Source organism: Hakea prostrata, chromosome 10, assembly GCF_041222555.1.
Source record: "Hakea prostrata isolate BN-2017 chromosome 10, UWA_Hpros_2, whole genome shotgun sequence".
Lineage (NCBI taxonomy): Eukaryota > Viridiplantae > Streptophyta > Magnoliopsida > Proteales > Proteaceae > Hakea > Hakea prostrata.
Window position 1 is genome coordinate 13,830,038 of NC_142609.1, and position 18,712 is coordinate 13,848,749.

The following is an 18,712-nucleotide window of genomic DNA, read 5'->3' on the forward strand; positions in this document are numbered from 1 at the left end:
CACCCAATGTTCTAAAATTTACTGAATGGAATCATCATGCAATTTTATTTGAACATAAAGATTTAATTAGTTATCTCCAGGTCTAAATACAAGCCATGCAACATCTACAACATACCAGTTCTTAAATCACCATCAGTAAAAAGTAAGGCCTTGCCAAAACAAAATAATAAAAATTTAAAAAATTTAAAAAAATTTTAAAAAAAAAAAAAAAAAAGTTGATTTACCCCCATCACATGAGGGGGGAAAAATCCCTAAATCATCATTAATACTGTCTTATCATTGACATGTAACACAAAAAATCCAGACAGCATAAACTAAGTGCCTTTGTTACACCCAGAGCTTTTACAAGGATTTGATGCTCATATAATGTATTCATTTTGCTCCTCCTGGTGAGATAAATAACACAACTGTCTGTGATGCTGAACCACATTTAAGATTAATGGCAGCACTGTTTACATAGCAACTTGAACTTGGTTCTGATATTCAACTAAAGCAATCTTTGTGTTTCTGCATTCCCGTATTTTGTGAACGATTAAACATTGTCAAAAGAGTGGATTTTGTCCTACTGAAGGGTAATCTCATAGATAACACCTTCAACATTTCCTACCACAGATCGTGTCCCAGGTACTTCATTGATTTGCATTCCATGGCGAATAGCTTCACTTGTCACCTTTGAGTCCATACTACAAAAAGGCAATCAATTAACATTTCTTTAAGAATAAAATAATTGAGCAAAAGCATCCAATATGATAATTAGGGGAGTGATAACACATTAGTGTATCAATTTTACGTCTGAGACAAGAGGTGCTAATGTAACGCATTTATCATGCTCATGAAAGGATATTCAAACAACACCCAAAAAAGCCAACAAAAAATGGGAGTTTGGACTTTCCACTGCAACCCTGAAGGGGAAGGACAACAGAAATCTAGTTTCTAAGTACATTAACTCTTTAAGTTTGTCAGTAAGTTAATGATGACAAATTAGCATAAACAGTGCATAAACCATTGAAGTTCATAAATAAGTGGTTTACTCACGTCTTAGCTCTAGATACATATGCAAGTATAAATCTGCATTGCTCTTCTTTAAGATGAAGCAGCTGCTGTACTGTATCAAAGAGTGGAGAAATGCTGGAATCTTGAAAACTTGAACATTAACTTGTCAAGGAGGGACCAAGTTTACACTCTAAAAATCAACAGTTCAAAAAGAATGATATAACTGAGGTAGAGAAAGGAAATTCCACACATCTACATTATCTTGCTCAGGAGATTGAGGAGCATATTGACCTATGGGAATTTCATGCACTTAGTATATGATTTAGATTTGTGATGCTAAAAGAATAGGACTACAAATTTGAGAAAATAGGTAAAAGACACTGTGAAAGGCTAAGACAGTGTACATCTTCCACAGAAACTTTTGAAATTCAAAATATTTGAATTCCCTAAACTCTCTCCACTAAAACTCTATCTGATGGAATGTATCCCTACCTTATGTAACAGCCCTGTTTCATGTATACCTCTTTAAAAGTATCAATACACACTTGCCAGAGGGCTAACACTTACAAACCAAATCTTTCTCTATTCGTTCACACAGATAAAATTCTTGCTTTAAAAGGTTTTCAATATTAAAGTTCACAGTAAAACAAAATGTTATCATTCTGAACAATTCATAATTAGATAACTCTAACCAATCCCAATCAAAGAAAACCGGAAACGTCACTTATCCTAAGGAACAATTAACAATTAGGTAACTCTAACCTATCCCAGGTTAAAAAAAACTGAAAAAAAACTGAAACTGAATGTTAGGAACCTAATTTCGGCAATGTTGCTTCTATGGTTCACTCACATTAAGTCTCAAGAAATAGATAAGATCACTCCACAACAGCAAATACAGATTACAGTGTTAACAGAAACCAAGTAAACACCACCCTGGCTATAAGAGGCCAATAACCTCATGCTAGTCTCCATGCCCAAACCCAGTACAATTCTTTGAATAGCCATGGTGGTGTTTACTTGGAGAGTACCAATTGACAACTACAAGGCACGTTTGGTGGTTAAAGGCTTCAAGCAGGAATTTGGAGTGGATTACAAGGAGGTGTTCAGACCTGTTGCTCAACTTGAAACAATTTGGCTGGTTATTGCATTAGCAACGCAAAGAGCATGGCCCATCTATCAATTAGATGTGAAGTCAGCCTTCTTACATGGTGAGCTTCAAGGACAGGTATTTGTTGATCAACCCCCTAGATATGTGAAGCCTAATTATGAGCATTAAGTATATAAATTATAAAGGGCTTTATATGGATTAAAGCGCTCTTCAAGCTTGGTACAATAGGATTGAAGCCCATTTCTTGAAGGAAGGATTTTTCTATAGGATTGAAACCCATTTCTTTAAGGAAGGATTTTTCAAGTATCCTTATGAACAAACTTTATTTATTAAGGTTGGTCATGGTGAAAATTTATTTTTGGTGTGCTCGTATGTAGATGATCTCATTTACACAAGGAATGATGATCATGCCATGTTGGAGTCATTTAAGCAATCCATGATGCATGAGTTTGTGTCAAAACAAACCCCACGAAATAGCAAATCAAAATAGAAACAGAACAAAAACGAACAGAGATCTAACGTGGTTCACACACCAATGCGGTGAGCTACATCCATTGGCAAAGAGGAAGAGGTTTTTCACTATATGGAAGAAGAACAGAAGGAGATTTCACAATCAATCGCCAAGAATGGCGTTACAAGAACTGTCACCCAAAACCCTAACCAAAAATCCCAAATCTCTTAATAATGTGGTAGGCGAACATAATATACATATATATAGACTCCAATCAAGTAAACAGATCGACCCATTGGGTCGGGTCGTACTGTACTACGGAGCTATGCCCCACGCACCCCCTCCATTGACCAAGATCAATGGTGGGCTCCTTTGCTTCCACCACAAAACTCCAAAAATGGGTTGTTTAGGTCACCCACCAAACTATGTCGGTGCGGGTCCATCTTCAAAATTGGGTACAAGAATTCAAGTAACAACATAACAGTTTGAAATGACAGATCTTGGGCTAATGCATTATTTTTTGGCCGAAGTTAACAATCTGCTACTGGTGCCTTTGTTTGTCAAAAGAAACACGTACAAGAGATTTTGGAGAAGTTTCAATTGAAGGACTGTAATCCAGTTGGTACACCAATGGAGGTTGGGTTAAAGCTCTCTAAAGATTCTGGTGGAAGAAGACTGAACAACACCATCTACAAGCAAATTGCAGGGAGCCTTGTGTACTTAACAGCAACGAGGCCAAATATTAGGTCTTAGTCTTATTAGTAGATTTATGGAGAGTCCCCCTGAAAAGCACCTTCAATTTGCTAAGCGTATTTTATGCTATTTGAAAGGGATTGCAACTCTTGGGTTGTTTTATAAGAGAGGAGAAAATTCAGATTTGATTGGTTTTACTGACAGCTATTATGCAGGTGATATTGATGACTGGAAAAGCACCAAAGGCTATGTATTTATGCTTGGTTCAGCAGCTATCTGATGGTCTACAAAGAAACAGCCTATAGTCACTCTCACAACAACAGAAGCTGAGTTTGTGCTGCCACATGTAGTGCTTGTCAAGCTATCTGGTTAAGGAAGATTCTTGGAGAACTTCAATCTGAACAACATGAAGCAGCAGTGTTTTTTTGTGATAACAATTCAGCCATTAAGTTGCCAAAGAACAGTTCCCTGCATATAGATGTGAAGTTCCATTTTTTGAGAGACCTTACAAAGGATAGCGTAATTGATCTTGTTTTCTAAAGCAGTGATCATGCTGCTGATATATTCACAAAAGCCCTCAGGATGGAGTCCTTTGTGAAGCTAAGAAGATAACTAGGCATTTGCACTAACAGAGAGTCCTGAACTAATTGTTAGATTGTTAGCTAACATTCAGTTTAAGAGAGGGTTTGTTGAAATACCATTCAATTCATTTGTGTTTCTTGCGTTTCAAGAGTCTCTAGGAGGTTTTTAGTTGGTTGAGTCCAAGCTGTTTATTAATTTTTATGGAATAGTTGGAGTAACAAGCTGCTTATCTTTGCCTTCCTTGTTCATCCAACTTTAGCTCTATCTTTTAATTAAATTTGCCCAAGCTAAAACATGGAAGTTGTTACAGTTAAGATTATATCTGAATTTTTGAATTTCGAATATGAAGTAACTACAACAACCATCAGGGGGATAAAACTAACAGTAGACATCTACAATATGAGATAAATGGTTTTCTATGATGTACCACTGTGTAGCTTTTCAAATTCCAATTGACTTTTGCATCCCCTACTTTTGCCAATTCAGAGCTAGGCAGGATTGGCCAGAAGCTGCCTGGCCCCAGGAGATTTTTTCTTTTTTGGTCCCTATATACACTAAAAATAGAACAAGATTGAGATCCCACCTTGTTTATGTTTGTTGATATCAAGAAAATAGGATTAAGGCAATAGTACAGAGAGAAGGAAGTTAGTCAACCAAACCAAAATAAAATAACCCATCGCATAACTCAACGGCAATCTAAACTTGACGATCAAAATTCCAGTATCAAAAATCAAATCCTACAAAAATTAGAAGAAGAGTACTTAAAGAGTCAACAAATACTAATTTTAGTCAAAGTCTTTGAAAAGAAAGAAGAAAAAAAAAGGCTATATCTTGGACACAACCGAAACAAACTCAAAGTCTATCATAATCTTTTAAAAAAAAATCATCTCTTATTGGACTTTTCCTTCCTATGGATCTTAACATGAATAAAATAAAAAATTACAAATAATCCTTAATGAGCCCAACATGTAGCTACAACAACTCGTTAAGAAGTCTACTTACAAAAAACAAACACAACTGCATGCCGTCATTTAATTAACGGCTTATTTATTTTCTATAGGAACTAGGAAGGCATGCAAAGGGGCCCCCAGGTATGCTTCAACAGCTCAAACTTGAGACATTATTGGCAGGTATTAGACCAATAAATGTTAATCTCCCTACACAGGCTACACTCATACTAGAAAACCATGATTCCAAGAGGAATTACCATATGGATGTGATTTCCCAAGTTCTCAAAGCTTCCAAACCTCTACCCAGCTGTGTCTCAACCTATCTCTAGAGATTACACTGCAGTTAAACTGATTATAACTTTATCACTAGACCCAGTATCAGATACATATGCACATTTATCACTAGACTGTCAGATAAATGAACATGCATCCACTAGAAAGCCAGTTAAAATGTGAATAAAACTATGTACACAGTAGACTAAAGGTTTGAGCAATCATAAGAAAAACATAACAGAAATAGAAACACTGAGGATATAGATGTCAGCTCCAAGAACCAGATCAAATCCTCCCGAATGTTTTTGCAATAGTTGGCTTATATGATCAGGATTTCCCCATTCTAGCTTCTCAGCATCTAACCCTGCAAGAAAAATTAAATGAAAAAGGGTCAAAAAATTGATATTAGCTTTTATTTAAATGCACCTTCATTTTCCTCAAGTTAATCTCTTACCAACACAACTCTTAGCAGTATCCAAAGATTTATGGAGCTCTACATTTTTGTTCAATATCTGAAAAGGTATTTGTCCAAAATTAGAGAGAGAAAGAGAGAGAGATAAAAAAGTTACGAAACCCTGAAGAGTAACAGATTAATTGATCTCTCGACCTTGCCTTGAGTACTTCATCATTATGGTCAGTTAATACAACCTCAGTGCAAAATAGGCTGCATAGAATTCCCGTAACACCTGAATGCAGAAAAGGAAGAAGCACTTTATAAGATGAAAGATCAAATGCCCAATACAAATGTTAGTTGAAAACATTAGATAGGTTTTGAGACTGATAAGAACCCCCAATTGATTCCTAAATTCAATTGATGAATCCACTGCAACTAGCTCAACTCTAGGTAGCCCTCTTTGGTTTCCTTTACATACTCACACTTGCCACCTCAACACACGAGCTTGGAGAAGATAGCAAATGGATCAGCACTTCAACACTGAAATTGACGAACAACCACTGCCATTGCAATACTTCCCCCAACCTGAGAGTCTTTCTCTACCCGCAAGCAAGCTTGCCCCAAAAACCACTAATTCAATCCCCCCTTTATTTCACCCCTCTTTACCCTAATATACCCTAAAACCCATGCACCAAAGCCAATCCTAACTAACCCCTTTCCACCTCAGCCATACCCTCTGAATATTCCTAACAGCAAATAGACATTTCCCAATAAGTCCCTGTCACATGTCGTTGTCTGTTGATGTTGTCCCCCACATGGTTGTGTGATCCCCTATACATTAGTGTCTTAACAATACTTCCCCCATCAGTTTCACCTTGAGCTCAAGGTGAAATCGAACATTTGTCCTCAAGGTGATGTAGGAAGCTTGGTTTTCACATGCTTGCTGCATAACCATGCCAATTCCACATCCTCAAAAACAAACTTCCTGGAAACCATCCCCTCCCCGCCCTTCTCCATGTCAACAAAAATGGAAAAATTAGTGGCATCACCAATAGTTTGAAGCCCCTTGAGTCAAGAATGCTCTGGCTCGCTGGAGCCCAATTAATTGGGAGGAAATTGCATCCCCACCATTTCTGCATGAGCTTGCAATGAGAGAAACTGGCTTCCAATACCATTTTGGATACTCTCACAGGATAAAACAAGCTTTGCATCTTCTTGAGCAGCTTCAGAATACTGCATTAGATGATGACTTAAAGCCCGGCCAACAACTCTCTGCTCTTTCGTGCATCAACACTTGGTCCTTTATACATAATGCTCAAGTCCATCGCACTCCAATCCACTACGATTCAAGACCTTTTTTGAATCTGCACTCTGGGTAAGCCAAGATGATCCCCAATGGCTTCAAGTGCATTGAGAAATCCGCTTACAAGAATGAAACAGTATGCCTAAGGCCAATCTCACAAAGGTGCCATTTTTTATCGCTATTGCCAGCATTATTCTGAAGACCTCCTTCAACACCATTGGAAAGGGCTGAGGGTTCCAGGTACTGGAGTATAAAAGCCCCTTCCATTTTCCCCATGCATCATCACAGGCTGCATTGGGGAAGTCGCTTCCGAGGTTATTTCCGACAGAAAAATGCAGAACCTCCACCATCAGGATTAAGGTTATCACATTCGCCACTGGCATCAACCCCTAGCGGTCCTGGTACACAGTCCTGATAGGGCTTCTCATCATAGCAGCGGAGCCTGCTCGAGATTTGAAGTTGAAGACAACATCCCATTCATCCATCAGTTTGATTGAACTGTTGCGGAATTGATTCCCTGGGTCACATCGGTTCCTAAGTTAGTCCTCGGTTTAATTGCATTGGCTTGGCCCAAATCAATAAGGCAATGGATTGGGTTTCGGGCTGAGATGGGCCCATTTTAATTCCACAGGATTTTTAATGGCCCAGTTTATAGGCTCCCCCAAGTGGTTCAAGTCCTTCATCTGACCTAGTGCAGCAGGCCCAAAATCTATCCTATCAGCCCTTAGTTCCAATTCTAGCCCAACCCTAATTGCCCTTTTAACCCAACTTTCTTCCCAAGCTCAGGCAGCTGCCACGAGCTTCCACCCTTCTCTCTGCAATCTGCAGTGGTGCCCATCTGCACCGTGGGTCTTCTTGAGGTCACATCTGCGAGTACTTCATAACATGACAAAAGACCCCCTACTCTAGCTTCTCTTCTCGGTTTGATGAAGGCTTAGCTTTGCTTACATCTCTGAGTTCCAGAGATTTAGAAGCTACCTCACCATTCTTCCTTTTTGACAAGTAAGCTCTCAATTCTCCTTGAACTCTTGATTCTTTTTTTTCCCTCCTCTATATGCTGGTTAGGGAATTGAATATAGATCCCATGGACAACACCTGACCTTGCAAATTTCGCACCTGTGACTCAAGGTCTTCAACCTGGACTCCATCCAACTGCTAGCCATTCCCTAGATCAACGTGCTCTGATACCGGATGATAAGAAACCTAAGCAATCCCTAAGTTTGATGGATGAATCCACTGCAACTAGCTCAACTCGCAGTAGCCCTCCTTGGTTTTCTTTACAGTTGAGTCTAGTTCTCCCCTATAAACTCCGGCAATAACTACTCCATCACTCACATTGGATCTCAGTGAGATGAATACAGAATTTGGATCGCAATTAGCAAATGAACAAAAACAATTTGAATTTCTATACCAAACTGTGAATTTTCTTACAATTATCTCTGGTTATACCTCCCCCTAACTAAACCAGTGAATTCACTCCAGTTCACTACTGCAAGCTATGCATGCCCCCCAAAACTCATTCCCCACCTTTTCCCTATACAAACTCAGTTACACAGACACCCAACGAACTCCCCTCCCACATGATCCTCCCACATGGGTTATTTGGATAACCTAAACTACCCCTACCCCTATACCCTCACATGGCGTCTAAAAAGTACACCCCCCCCCCTCCCTAAAAAAAAAGCCTCACCTTGCCCTCAAGGTAAATTTGTGCCTGCATCTAAGACCGTTGTATCAGTACACATCCTCTGAAACCACCACTTGGTCATCATCCTCCTCATGTACCATCAGCACCTTGAGTTGTTTGTAGGGGCACTAATGGTTCTAAGAATAGGGTGCGTAATATCGGAAGCATAAGCCCTGATCCATCTTCGAGTTAGAGTTTCTCCAGTGTCAACCAACGAGAGCGTTGGTTCTTCGCCATAGAAGTCGCCGCTGCTTGAGAAGAAGTTCGAGAAGACGAAGGGCTTGTGGGTGTCAAATTGGGTAGTGGTTGGTTCGGTCTGGTCGACCCAGCTGTGTTAATTCCAGCCCCACTCAAGTTTCCAGCAGCTGGCCTGGGCTTTGACCCATTCGCAGTTACTCAATTAATGTTGATGACCCGCTAGGCTAATGCCTGGGTCGTTGGAATGGGCTGCACCATGGTGGGCTAGTGAAGGCCTTTAAGGGCCCAATTCCTAGCTTCGGCCCATTGGGCCAACTCCATCGTTTGGATCAGGCTCTCGAATTTGAACAACTGAACCTTTGTCCATGTCTCATCCTCCAGACTAGATAGAAAAGCACTGCGAAGCCAAGCTTCATCCCAACCATAGTTGTCACGGCGACGAGACGATGCAAGGCGGTTTAGGCTAATTGAGGCGATGAGTCGACGAGGCGCTCTCCGAGGCGCTTTTGAAAGCGGTTGAGGCATTTTAAGTGAAATTTTTAGTGTACATCTCATTCACTCTAAATCTATCATATCTTATATAATAAAAAAACTAATATTAGACTACCTCAAGTCATCCAACATACTACAAACCACACATAATAGGTCCTAAATAAAAAGTCGCGAGAAGAAAGGAAGAGAAGAAGTTGTTTGTCGCTGGCCGCTGCTTGCCGGAGTGTCGTCGCGGGAATGGAAGAGAAGAAGAGAGGAAGAGAGAAAGAGATTAGGGATTAGAGTGAGAGTGAGAGTGTGAGACTTGAGTCAAGAAATTATTCTCTTTCGATTTTTATTTTTTTTTTTAAATTTTTATTTTAACATTTGATCACATGTAGTGTCATTATACATATGCATATAGGTCAAACAATAGATACTTTACAATCGGAATCTAATAAGTATTTCAATATATGCCTTTGATTAGGCATCTTTCTCGTGATTTAAAAAAAAAAAAAAAAAAAAAGCGGACGCCTTTTGCCTAAAAATAAGGCGACGCCAATTTGAGGCGCTTCGAAGGAGCCCAGACGCCGAGGCGACGCCAATTTGAGGCGCTCCAAAGGAGCCCAGACGCCGAGGCGACGCCTTGACAACTATGATCCCAACAACCAGTCGATACAGCTAGGGTCTCGAAGTGTTCACGAAACTCATCGACGGTGCCTTGCTGCTTAAGACTTATAAGAGCTTCTTGGGGACTTTTCAACTAAGGCAAACCAAATTGTCTCACCATCGCTTCTTTCAGAGCCTCCCACGAAGACATAGGTGCCTGCAAATCCTGGAATCGTAACCGACCAAATGCAAGTCCATTGAAGCACAACATCGCTGCCCTGAGGATCTCGTTGTCGTCAAGCCTATAGAGGTGAAAATACCTCTCTGCCTTTGCGATCCAACCCTAGGGGTCCTCACCAGTAAATATCGGCATCTCCAATTGTTGTGGAGTGAAATCCCTGCGTTGGCTAGCCCCTTCCATGCTAATCAGATATTCACAACTCCCTTTCCATGCGTTCACACTAATTGTTGGCGGCGGTGTTTTTGGCACTCTCTCCTGTGTCACTTCCAGTGCCGGTGAGTCAATCTCAAGAGCCTCCCACGCATCAGGTAAGTCCTCATTCTAAACTCGTTGTTGCATTGTTGCTCCCTCTTCAATTGTTGGCTTATGATTTCGAACTTGGAATCCATTACGCCTACCTAAATCTGGATTTCTTTCACCGCTTTCTCCAATTTTTTCACTCTTGCTACCATTCTACCTCTAAACATGCATTGTGATCAAATCTGCTCTGATACAACGTTGCTAAGACACTGGAAATCTTCCCTGCAATCTCCGGCAAGCTCTAGTTATCTCCCCTGTAAACTCTAGCAATGACCACTCCTCACCTCTGGGATCACTCATGTTGGATCTCACCAAGATGAATACATAATTTGGATTACAATTAGCAAACGAACAAGAACAATTTGAATTTCTATACCAAACTCTGAAATTCCTTCCAATTATCTCTAGCAATACCTAACCCTAACAAAACCAAGTTCACTACCGCAAGCTAAGATTGCCCCTTAAAACTCAACCCATTCCCCCCTTTTCCCTTTACAAACTCAATTATAAAGCCCCCAGAGACCCAACAATCTCCCCTCCCATATGATCCTCCCACAAGGGTTATTTGAATAACCTAAACTACCCTTGCCCCTATACCATCACATGATATCTTAACAGCTTGATTTTCACCCGTCCACTAACACCCATTGAAAGTCTTCCTCTCTACTATGAGCACAACTCGTCTCCCCCCCCCCCCAACCCTTCTCTATTCCCTATCTTTCTCCTGATAAACCCAAAACCCATCCTATATTCCTAACTAATTACTTTCCACATAGGCCGCATCCCTGTTGGAGTCCTAGCATGAATGTGCCTGCTCCAATAGGATCCCACCACCTATCCCTAAAGCTGATTGTATCCCCCCACATGGTTGGTTGGGTTTGATTCCCTATGGCCCCTCTATCCCTATAGTGTACACCCTCACTTTAGCGCCTTACCAGCAACACTCCAGACACTAAACTTCTTGACTTCATCCAACCTATTTTAATACTCTTAGAAACATCACCGTTTATGCTACCCTATTTGTTTATGATTAAGCCCATATATCAAAGTAATCACTTCATGTAATCTCCCTCCCATCAATTATAACCACCTCATCAACTATTTTAGCACAACCAAGTTATTAAAGTCATCAACTTCCCATTCCCCTGCTGCTCTCCTAAAAGTTGACCTCCATAAAGCTTTTGACTCCATTTGTTGGGACTTTAGCAATGATGTCCTTACTACCATGGGATTCCCTCCTTCCTTTATCCATTGGATTGACATTTGTATCTCCTCTCCCTACTTTTCCATTATCACCAATGGATCTCCCGCTGGGTACTTCCCCTCTCGCGTTGGCATCCGTCAAGGTTGCCCTCTCTCCCCCTACCTTTTCCCTTTGGCCTTAAGAGGTTCTCTCCCGTATCCTCTAGTCCAAAATTGATCAGCAAATGCAAATCCCTTAAGCTCACTCATCTTGCTTTTGCTGATGATCTATGATTTTCTCCAAAGCCGATCACAGATCCATCTCGTCCATCCTTTCAACCCTCTCCCTATTTGAATCCCTCTCGAGTCTTAAGGTCAATCTTGACAAATCTACCCTTTTCCTCTTTGGAGCTTCCAAACCCCTACGCTCTAACCTCCTGCATGTCTCAGGTTTCAAGTTTGGCTACTTCCTTGTAGTCTATTTAGGTCTTCCTCCCATCCCTAGTAGGCTTTCTCACCACCATTGCTCTCCCTATGCTTGATCATATCTGCACAAATCTCCATCTTTGGAAAAGCAAGCTCCTATCTTTCACTGGTAAAGTTGAGCTCACTCACATTGTTCTCCAATCCTCTTACCTCTATTGGTGTGGCATTTTCCCTATCCCCAAGTCTATTACCTCAGCTATAGAATCCTTCTTTTGTGCCTTTCTCTGGAATGGCCAAGACTCCTCGCGCTTCCTTCGCCCCATTAGCTGGACCAATATTTGTCGTCCTAAATTTGAAGGGAGCCTTGGTATCCGCCGCATCCAAGAGGTCACTTCCGCATGACTCCTCAAACTCATCTGAAAAATTGTCTCCAAATAGGATTCCATTTGGGTCAATTGGGTCTATTCCTCTCTTCTCAAATCTGATTCCTTTTGGACTGTCCCCATCCCTTCTAACTCTTCCTGGATCTGGAGGAAGCTTCTCCTGTTAAGGCCGCGCACTCTCCTCGCATTACCGCCCATATTTCATATGACACTTCTACCTCGTTCTAGCTTAACCCGTGGCATCCAATGGGTATCCTCTTCACCCTCTTTGGCCCCTGTGTTGTCTATGAGACTCACATCCCCAAATCCACACCCCATCCGCTTTCATCATTAATGGCTCCCCTCCCTCACCATAGTCTCACACAAGTCTAGAGCTCACTTCCCTCCTATCCTTCTTTCCCCCTACAATCTCCTTGTTTGGCTCCCCTCTACCACCAAATCCTTCACCACCTCCTCAGCTTGGAACCTTCTCCGCTCGTCTTCCCTCCAACACCCTTGGCTCCCTCTGGTTTGGTTTAAAGGTTATATCCCCCGCCACTCCCTCACCCTCTGGAGAGCCCTTAACCTAGCCCTTCCCACCCAGGCTTTCCTCATTAGTCACTATATCTCAGCTAACCCCAACTGTATCCTTTGTTGGAATGGTTCTGAGGATTTAAAGCACCTATTTTCTCTTGCCCTTTCTCCAATTCTCTTTGGAGAAAAGCCCTTGCCTCCCATCTTGCCCTAATCCTGGCACTCGCGCTCCTTTGGTTTTGATTGTGATTGGTCTTGGGTCTTGAGTAATTTTTTAGGTACTTCCATTTGTGACTGGACTGGTAAGCTTGTATTTACTCTTTAGTGCCAGGGTCCACCACCTATGGTTGGAGCGCAATCACAAGTGATAGACTTCCAAATCCCGCTCTCTAGACTCAATTTGGAATACCATCCAGTTTGATGTTTCTGCTAGACTTCTCTCTATCCCCCACCCCTTGGTTGTTGACTCCCCAAGGAACAAGCTCATTGTTGTCTCCTGGGGTCTTAGTTCCTCCTTCCAGCCTCCTAATTGAAGGTTGGTTCCCCCCCCCCTTTTGTATCATTCTCTGTTTCCTTAATATAATTATTTAGTCATAAAAAAAAAAGATATTAATCACATACTTTCTTCTACTTACTTAAAACCTTTGGGTTACAAGGTTGAGGACCATAACTCTAACTTGGTGACTTGGTGTTAATCTAGCTTTTGCCCCATCCAAAACAATATCAACAGTGAAAAGCATACACCGTGGCATTTGGCAGTAAATTTATTACGGAACTATGTTCTTTTGGTAGAACCATCTGTTTCATTTATGTTCCCGAACTATGTTCTTGACTCTAAATTGATGTTTGGTAGATTAGTTTCAGAATACAGGGAAAAGACACCAATTGTATTTGACAAAACCTGGTTTGGAACAAGTTTTTAACACTGTTGCAAATAATTATATAAGTGCCATTACCACCCAAGCCACTAAAAATTTCTAAAAGGCCATTACCATCCTACTTTGCCAAAATAATTATGCAAATGTAACACATCTATGCCATTTGGGAAAATAGAGGCATTAGTCTAAATTACCATTAAAGAAGCTTCACAGACTCAGTTGGCAATTTCTACACACTCATTATCAAGAAAAACACATTGAAGTTTCAGAAGATGGTATAAATCTCCAGTCTCCACTTTTGTTCAAGTCAAGTTTACTAACAGCATAAAGTCTCTCAACATCTTTATGCGATTAACTAAATGAATGCTTGTCGAAGAAACCAGAGCTGAGTTGGCAGAAGCACCACTATTGGCATGGTAGCAACAGCAACACATGGAAACTGCGGTTTAAACACAAAACCGATAAGTCATTAAAAAGATTCTCCATGGCCGAACAAAACAAAAGGCACACTGCTGATAAGACAATAGATCACGTTAAACATTCTTGACCATGGACTTCAATACCTACTTGTGACCAAAGCTGTATTTTACATGGCTATAGATACAGAGGTAAATGCAGAATACTACTTTCATGTTGGATTACATGCCAAAAGAAGAGTTACCTACAGAAATTGTTAGCACATATTAAATATGGCCGCTACGATAATTGATCTTCACATTGAGTCTGCAATTTATGGGTGAAAACATCGAAGTAACAAACAGACTTTAAATTTCTAGATAACCATTTCACGCTTTATGATAGCCTAGTATATAAACACATTTTGAAGGTTCCATTTATTCTTGGATTCGCTTTAACCTATGAATTAAGACTTATACAAATTCATTTCATCAAATATGCTGTTACATTATTATATCTCAGTCAAAATTTTAACAACGTGGAAGATCATCATTGGACAGTATAAATCTTACCAACACCAGAGCCTAATTCAATAACAGAACGTCCTTGGAGCATGTCAGAGTTTTTGGTAAGGTAACTGTTCAAAAGGAAGGCACCTGGCCAAACTAGTTGTCCTGTAAGATCAAAATCAGCTGCCACATGAAAGGTTGTATTAGAATATGAAAAGTAGTAGACTATCCAAGACAACAAAGACCATTACAAATGGGGAGAGGAGTGATAATTATGAATGAAAAATGTAATTTTATATATTCATGTCACCACATCTTCATTTAATTACCATCCACAACTAGTATATGCATCATAAATATAAGCACAGTTATTCACGTCATTTGGTTCATTTTGACAAGAATCCATGTGCCGACCCCATTTAGTTGGGAAAAGGCTTATTGTTGTTGTTGTTGTTGTTGTATACCACAACACGGTTTATGCCTATTTTTTACAATTTTCATGAAGTCCACTAAGCAATATCGAGTTGGTATACATATGGCCAATTGACCCACAAAGCTTAGATTGGTAGGCTTAACCAATTCTCAACCAACTGGCTGATTGGTAATGAAATTCTGTAAACAAATGTAATCTGTATCACCCTCTACTCATGTTTAAGTTTCACCAAAAGTCTGCTCCATGACTAGTAGAAAGAAGCTGGGTAGTATTATCACAAAGAGTGTCAATACATGGTAGATCATTTGGCTCAATTGGTTTATGCCCCTTTACTTTAGACACTTGTAACAATGATTTAACTCTAGCCCATATATAAGAAACATATGGATTTCCCAAATGTTTCTCATAAACAATATCATCTCATTGCCATTTCTTGTTGGATCCATGTAGGTGACCCCTTTGAGTTGGGAGAAGGCTGAGTTGTTGTTGTTCTCAAGTTTTGGAGATCAACAGGTATTGACTAGATTCATACTGAACCTGATTACCACACTGAACCTCTGTAAAATAGGTATATGTCTGAGGACAGTTTTCCATTGAACAAAAAGGCAAGGCACAAACCTTGAAACAAGTGGCTCAACAACTATAGATTAAATAGGAATATAATAACTACTTTTTAGATATTATGACTTACAAACAATAAAAAGAAGTACTTTATGGACAATACGTAATGCTATTTTTCATTTGGGCATGCAACTTTCATATTGAGGCATGAAGCTTATATGTATACCGTTAGGCATACAGCTGAACACACAGTTACTTCTAGTAGGTCACATCACATTTTTGCCGGCAAGTACACCTTGAAGCACACCATAGAGTTGATCTCTTGTAAGCCTCTTATAGCACTGGTTGGATATTGTCCCCACATTTCTTGGTGTTGACGGAGTGAATATTTCTCAGTGTCGACAGAGTGAATCGAAGATATGCAAGTGTGCCACAAAATGGATTGAATCTAATTTAACACAAGAAGAGAGTGGAACCTTGCTAGTGTCTCGATTGCTCAAAGGACTTTTAAATCCAAAATTTTGCAATGCCAATAAGAACTTCGAAATCAAATCGCTTACTTGCATAAATGTCCCTTCTGAGCTACAACTTAATACTGATAGATGCCTTTTCAAAAGATGTTGCTGGAGTTATTCACCAAGCAAGATCTAATCTACATAATCCCTAATCCTAACATAAAAAGAAGAAGATAAAACTAAACTTCATGTGCTGAGTTGGGGGTTCATTCTTCATTGTCAGCTTTTCTTTCATAGTTATTGTTGGCAATCTTTAGCAGTTAACTAAGTGGTTAGGTAACTTCCCATGATCCTCCATCTTCTTCACTGGCTATAAGCCTATAACAACCTCTGGGTACAGATCAATTTAAAATCCTTCCCTCACAACTTTCTGAAGTATTTGTTTTGCTGGTCACTAGACTGAATTTGTTAAATTACAATATCTTTTTTTGTTGATTGTTACTGATTTGAACAAGCTGCTGAAGTTATCCAATCTCAAGTTGATTGAGAATATCATACAATCAATACCATCTTCTAAGTAGAGAAGACTGAAATTATCACTTTTTATAAATACCCATAGTTTCTTGACCTGCATAATAGTTATAAGAACAGTCGAGGGAAGGTTACCGAAACTGAAACAACATAAACTTCTATCAATTCAAACAATGGGAAGTTTACTCTTATCAACTGAACTGGAAAGGCAAACAACACGAAAATTTTCCAACGTCCACCATTCCCCGCCCACGCCTCCCCCTCTCCAAATGCCCATACGGAGAAAAAAGATTCTTTCTTTTTTTGGTAGAAAGGTGCAATTTCAAATTCCGCCTAAACCATACAGTTAATAATGAAATAATAGAACAAACCACCCAATACACAGGAAAAAAAAAAAACTCTTTCAGCCATTAATAGAACCAGTGAAGGGGAATAAAAAATTCCTAGGCATAACTCTGGAAGATAGAACAATAACAGATAATAATACGAAATGGGTTTTGCTTTCTTCCATCTAATTTTAGTTATCAGCAATCTGAAACTCACTTGAAGCTGATTGGAGACAATAAAGCTCAAGAACTCGGGACCCAAATGTAAAGGTTGTAAGCTGATAGCTGCAACAACCCAAAGGAGGTCAGAACCGCACACATAGTACACACACCCACAAAGGAAGCAAAAGAGAGAGCATACTTGTCGTTACGAAAGAACTCATCCAAGGAGACAATATCGTCATCGTCATTCCTCTCCATATTTTGATTAGTTTCTGTTCCTAGAATATTTTGCTTTCTAATGCATTCCAGTTTTTAACCGGCTGGAGCTTCCGTGCTTAGGTCTTCATTGGTGAGTCTGACCAAGCCCAGCAATGGGGCCTCATTCCGAAGCGCCAGGAGCATAAACAGTCGCTTCTGGTTTATGGGTCATTTTTAGCTGGTCCATTTCGGGACCAACCGTCCCCAGTCTTTGTCTTCCTCTTCCAGTCAGCTCCTGGCCAAGCCCCTCCCCGTAGGATATTGATTTGGATCATCTGCTCCCAACTGCCCCATATAGCCCTACCGAACCGGCCCGGCGCTGGGCGCCCGCGAAGACACCACACGCCGACGGCTGCCCCAAGTTTATTGGCGAGCCGACCCAAACGGGGAGAGACAACCAACTGCCCCCGAACAAACCCCCACGTTTTAATCCTCCCCCTTGGTTTGGCGCCTTCTTGGCCCGCTGCCCTTGGTCGCCGGCCTGGCCCGGCTTGGGGGCCCCTGTTTTTCTCCTTCTTTTCTTCCCTCCGTGCCCCCCGGTTCCTTCGTTTTTGTTTCCTTTCCCCCCTCTCTCCCGCCCCTCCCTTCTCCCCTTTCCCCCTTTTCCCCTTCTCTCGTCCCCCGTCTTGGCCCTCCGCCCTAAACTCACACTCACAAGAGTGTGGGGTCCACACTGTGTCAAGTCTGCCCCCGTCAGGTTAGGCAGTGTACGTAGGACCAACACTCTTACAAGTATAGGTGTATAGCTATATGGACAGAAGCAGAGGAACTAGACTCATAATATTTAGGAAAATTTTCAACCTCAATCCTAAGTTACCTCCTAAAATTAATGTCATCTCACGAGTTATTCAATTTATTGAATAGACTTTCAATAGTATTCTAATTAAAAATTAAAAAAATAAAAACTTTTTATAGGGTGAAAATACATCAATAACATCACATGCCTTAGAAAATCATAGTTAAGTATTGATATAAGCAAATTAAATTTTTCAAAAAAACAAGAATAACCTTGAACGAAAAACCTTATGCTCAAGGTGTACTTTCATCTACCTTTACCGTCTATAATCTTCTTCCCCAATCATAAAATCCTTATAAAGTTTGGGAGATATAATTCATGGATAGTGGTTTTAAACTTAGGGTGTTGGGGGTAATATTGATAATATAAAAAACTAACTAAGCCCACTGATTTTATTTTTAGGGTCTAATTGATAAATTGGATAATTCAAGAGCTGTAATTGAAAATTTTCCTTGTAAACTCATGCTCCTATGTAAAGATAGTAAGAACAAGAAAATAAAAAAGGAAAAAGACAAGAAAACTTCCATCTCTCCACATCCTTTCACATTCTTTATGCCTATGGAGGTTAATCCTTGTGACTAGTTTGATGATGACAAAAAAAAATAAAAAATAAAAAAATAAAGTCAATGATCCGTTAGTAAAGCGGTTAA

At 40.3% G+C, this 18,712-nt stretch overlaps 1 protein-coding gene across 1 annotated transcript; it reads right to left on the reverse strand.

Moving 5' to 3' along the window:
* Nucleotides 1–78: 78 nt before the first annotated feature.
* LOC149002025 (Putative methyltransferase family protein) lies at nucleotides 79–17,387 on the reverse strand. The gene is made up of 8 exons (XM_089137052.1): nucleotides 17,208–17,387; nucleotides 17,064–17,131; nucleotides 14,604–14,723; nucleotides 5,663–5,736; nucleotides 5,505–5,562; nucleotides 5,313–5,414; nucleotides 1,036–1,144; nucleotides 79–683 (listed from the first exon to the last, which is right to left on the reverse strand). Exons 1-8 carry the CDS (start codon nucleotides 17,264–17,266, stop codon nucleotides 563–565), a joined length of 711 nt encoding a protein of 236 aa, XP_088993178.1. The 5' UTR covers nucleotides 17,267–17,387; the 3' UTR covers nucleotides 79–562.
* Between the last annotated feature and the right edge of the window lie 1,325 nt (nucleotides 17,388–18,712).

Bases quoted from the DNA above. Each gene is read 5' to 3' on its own strand.
- LOC149002025 (XM_089137052.1), bottom strand. From the start codon at position 17,266: ATGGAGAGGAATGACGATGACGATATTGTCTCCTTGGATGAGTTCTTT. The intron at 5,737-14,603 runs GTAAGATTTATA...TTCTGCATTCAG, and splicing joins TGAATTAGGCTCTGGTGTTG to GTGTTACGGGAATTCTATGC. The intron at 5,563-5,662 runs GCAAGGTCGAGA...ATACCTTTTCAG, and splicing joins ATAATGATGAAGTACTCAAG to ATATTGAACAAAAATGTAGA.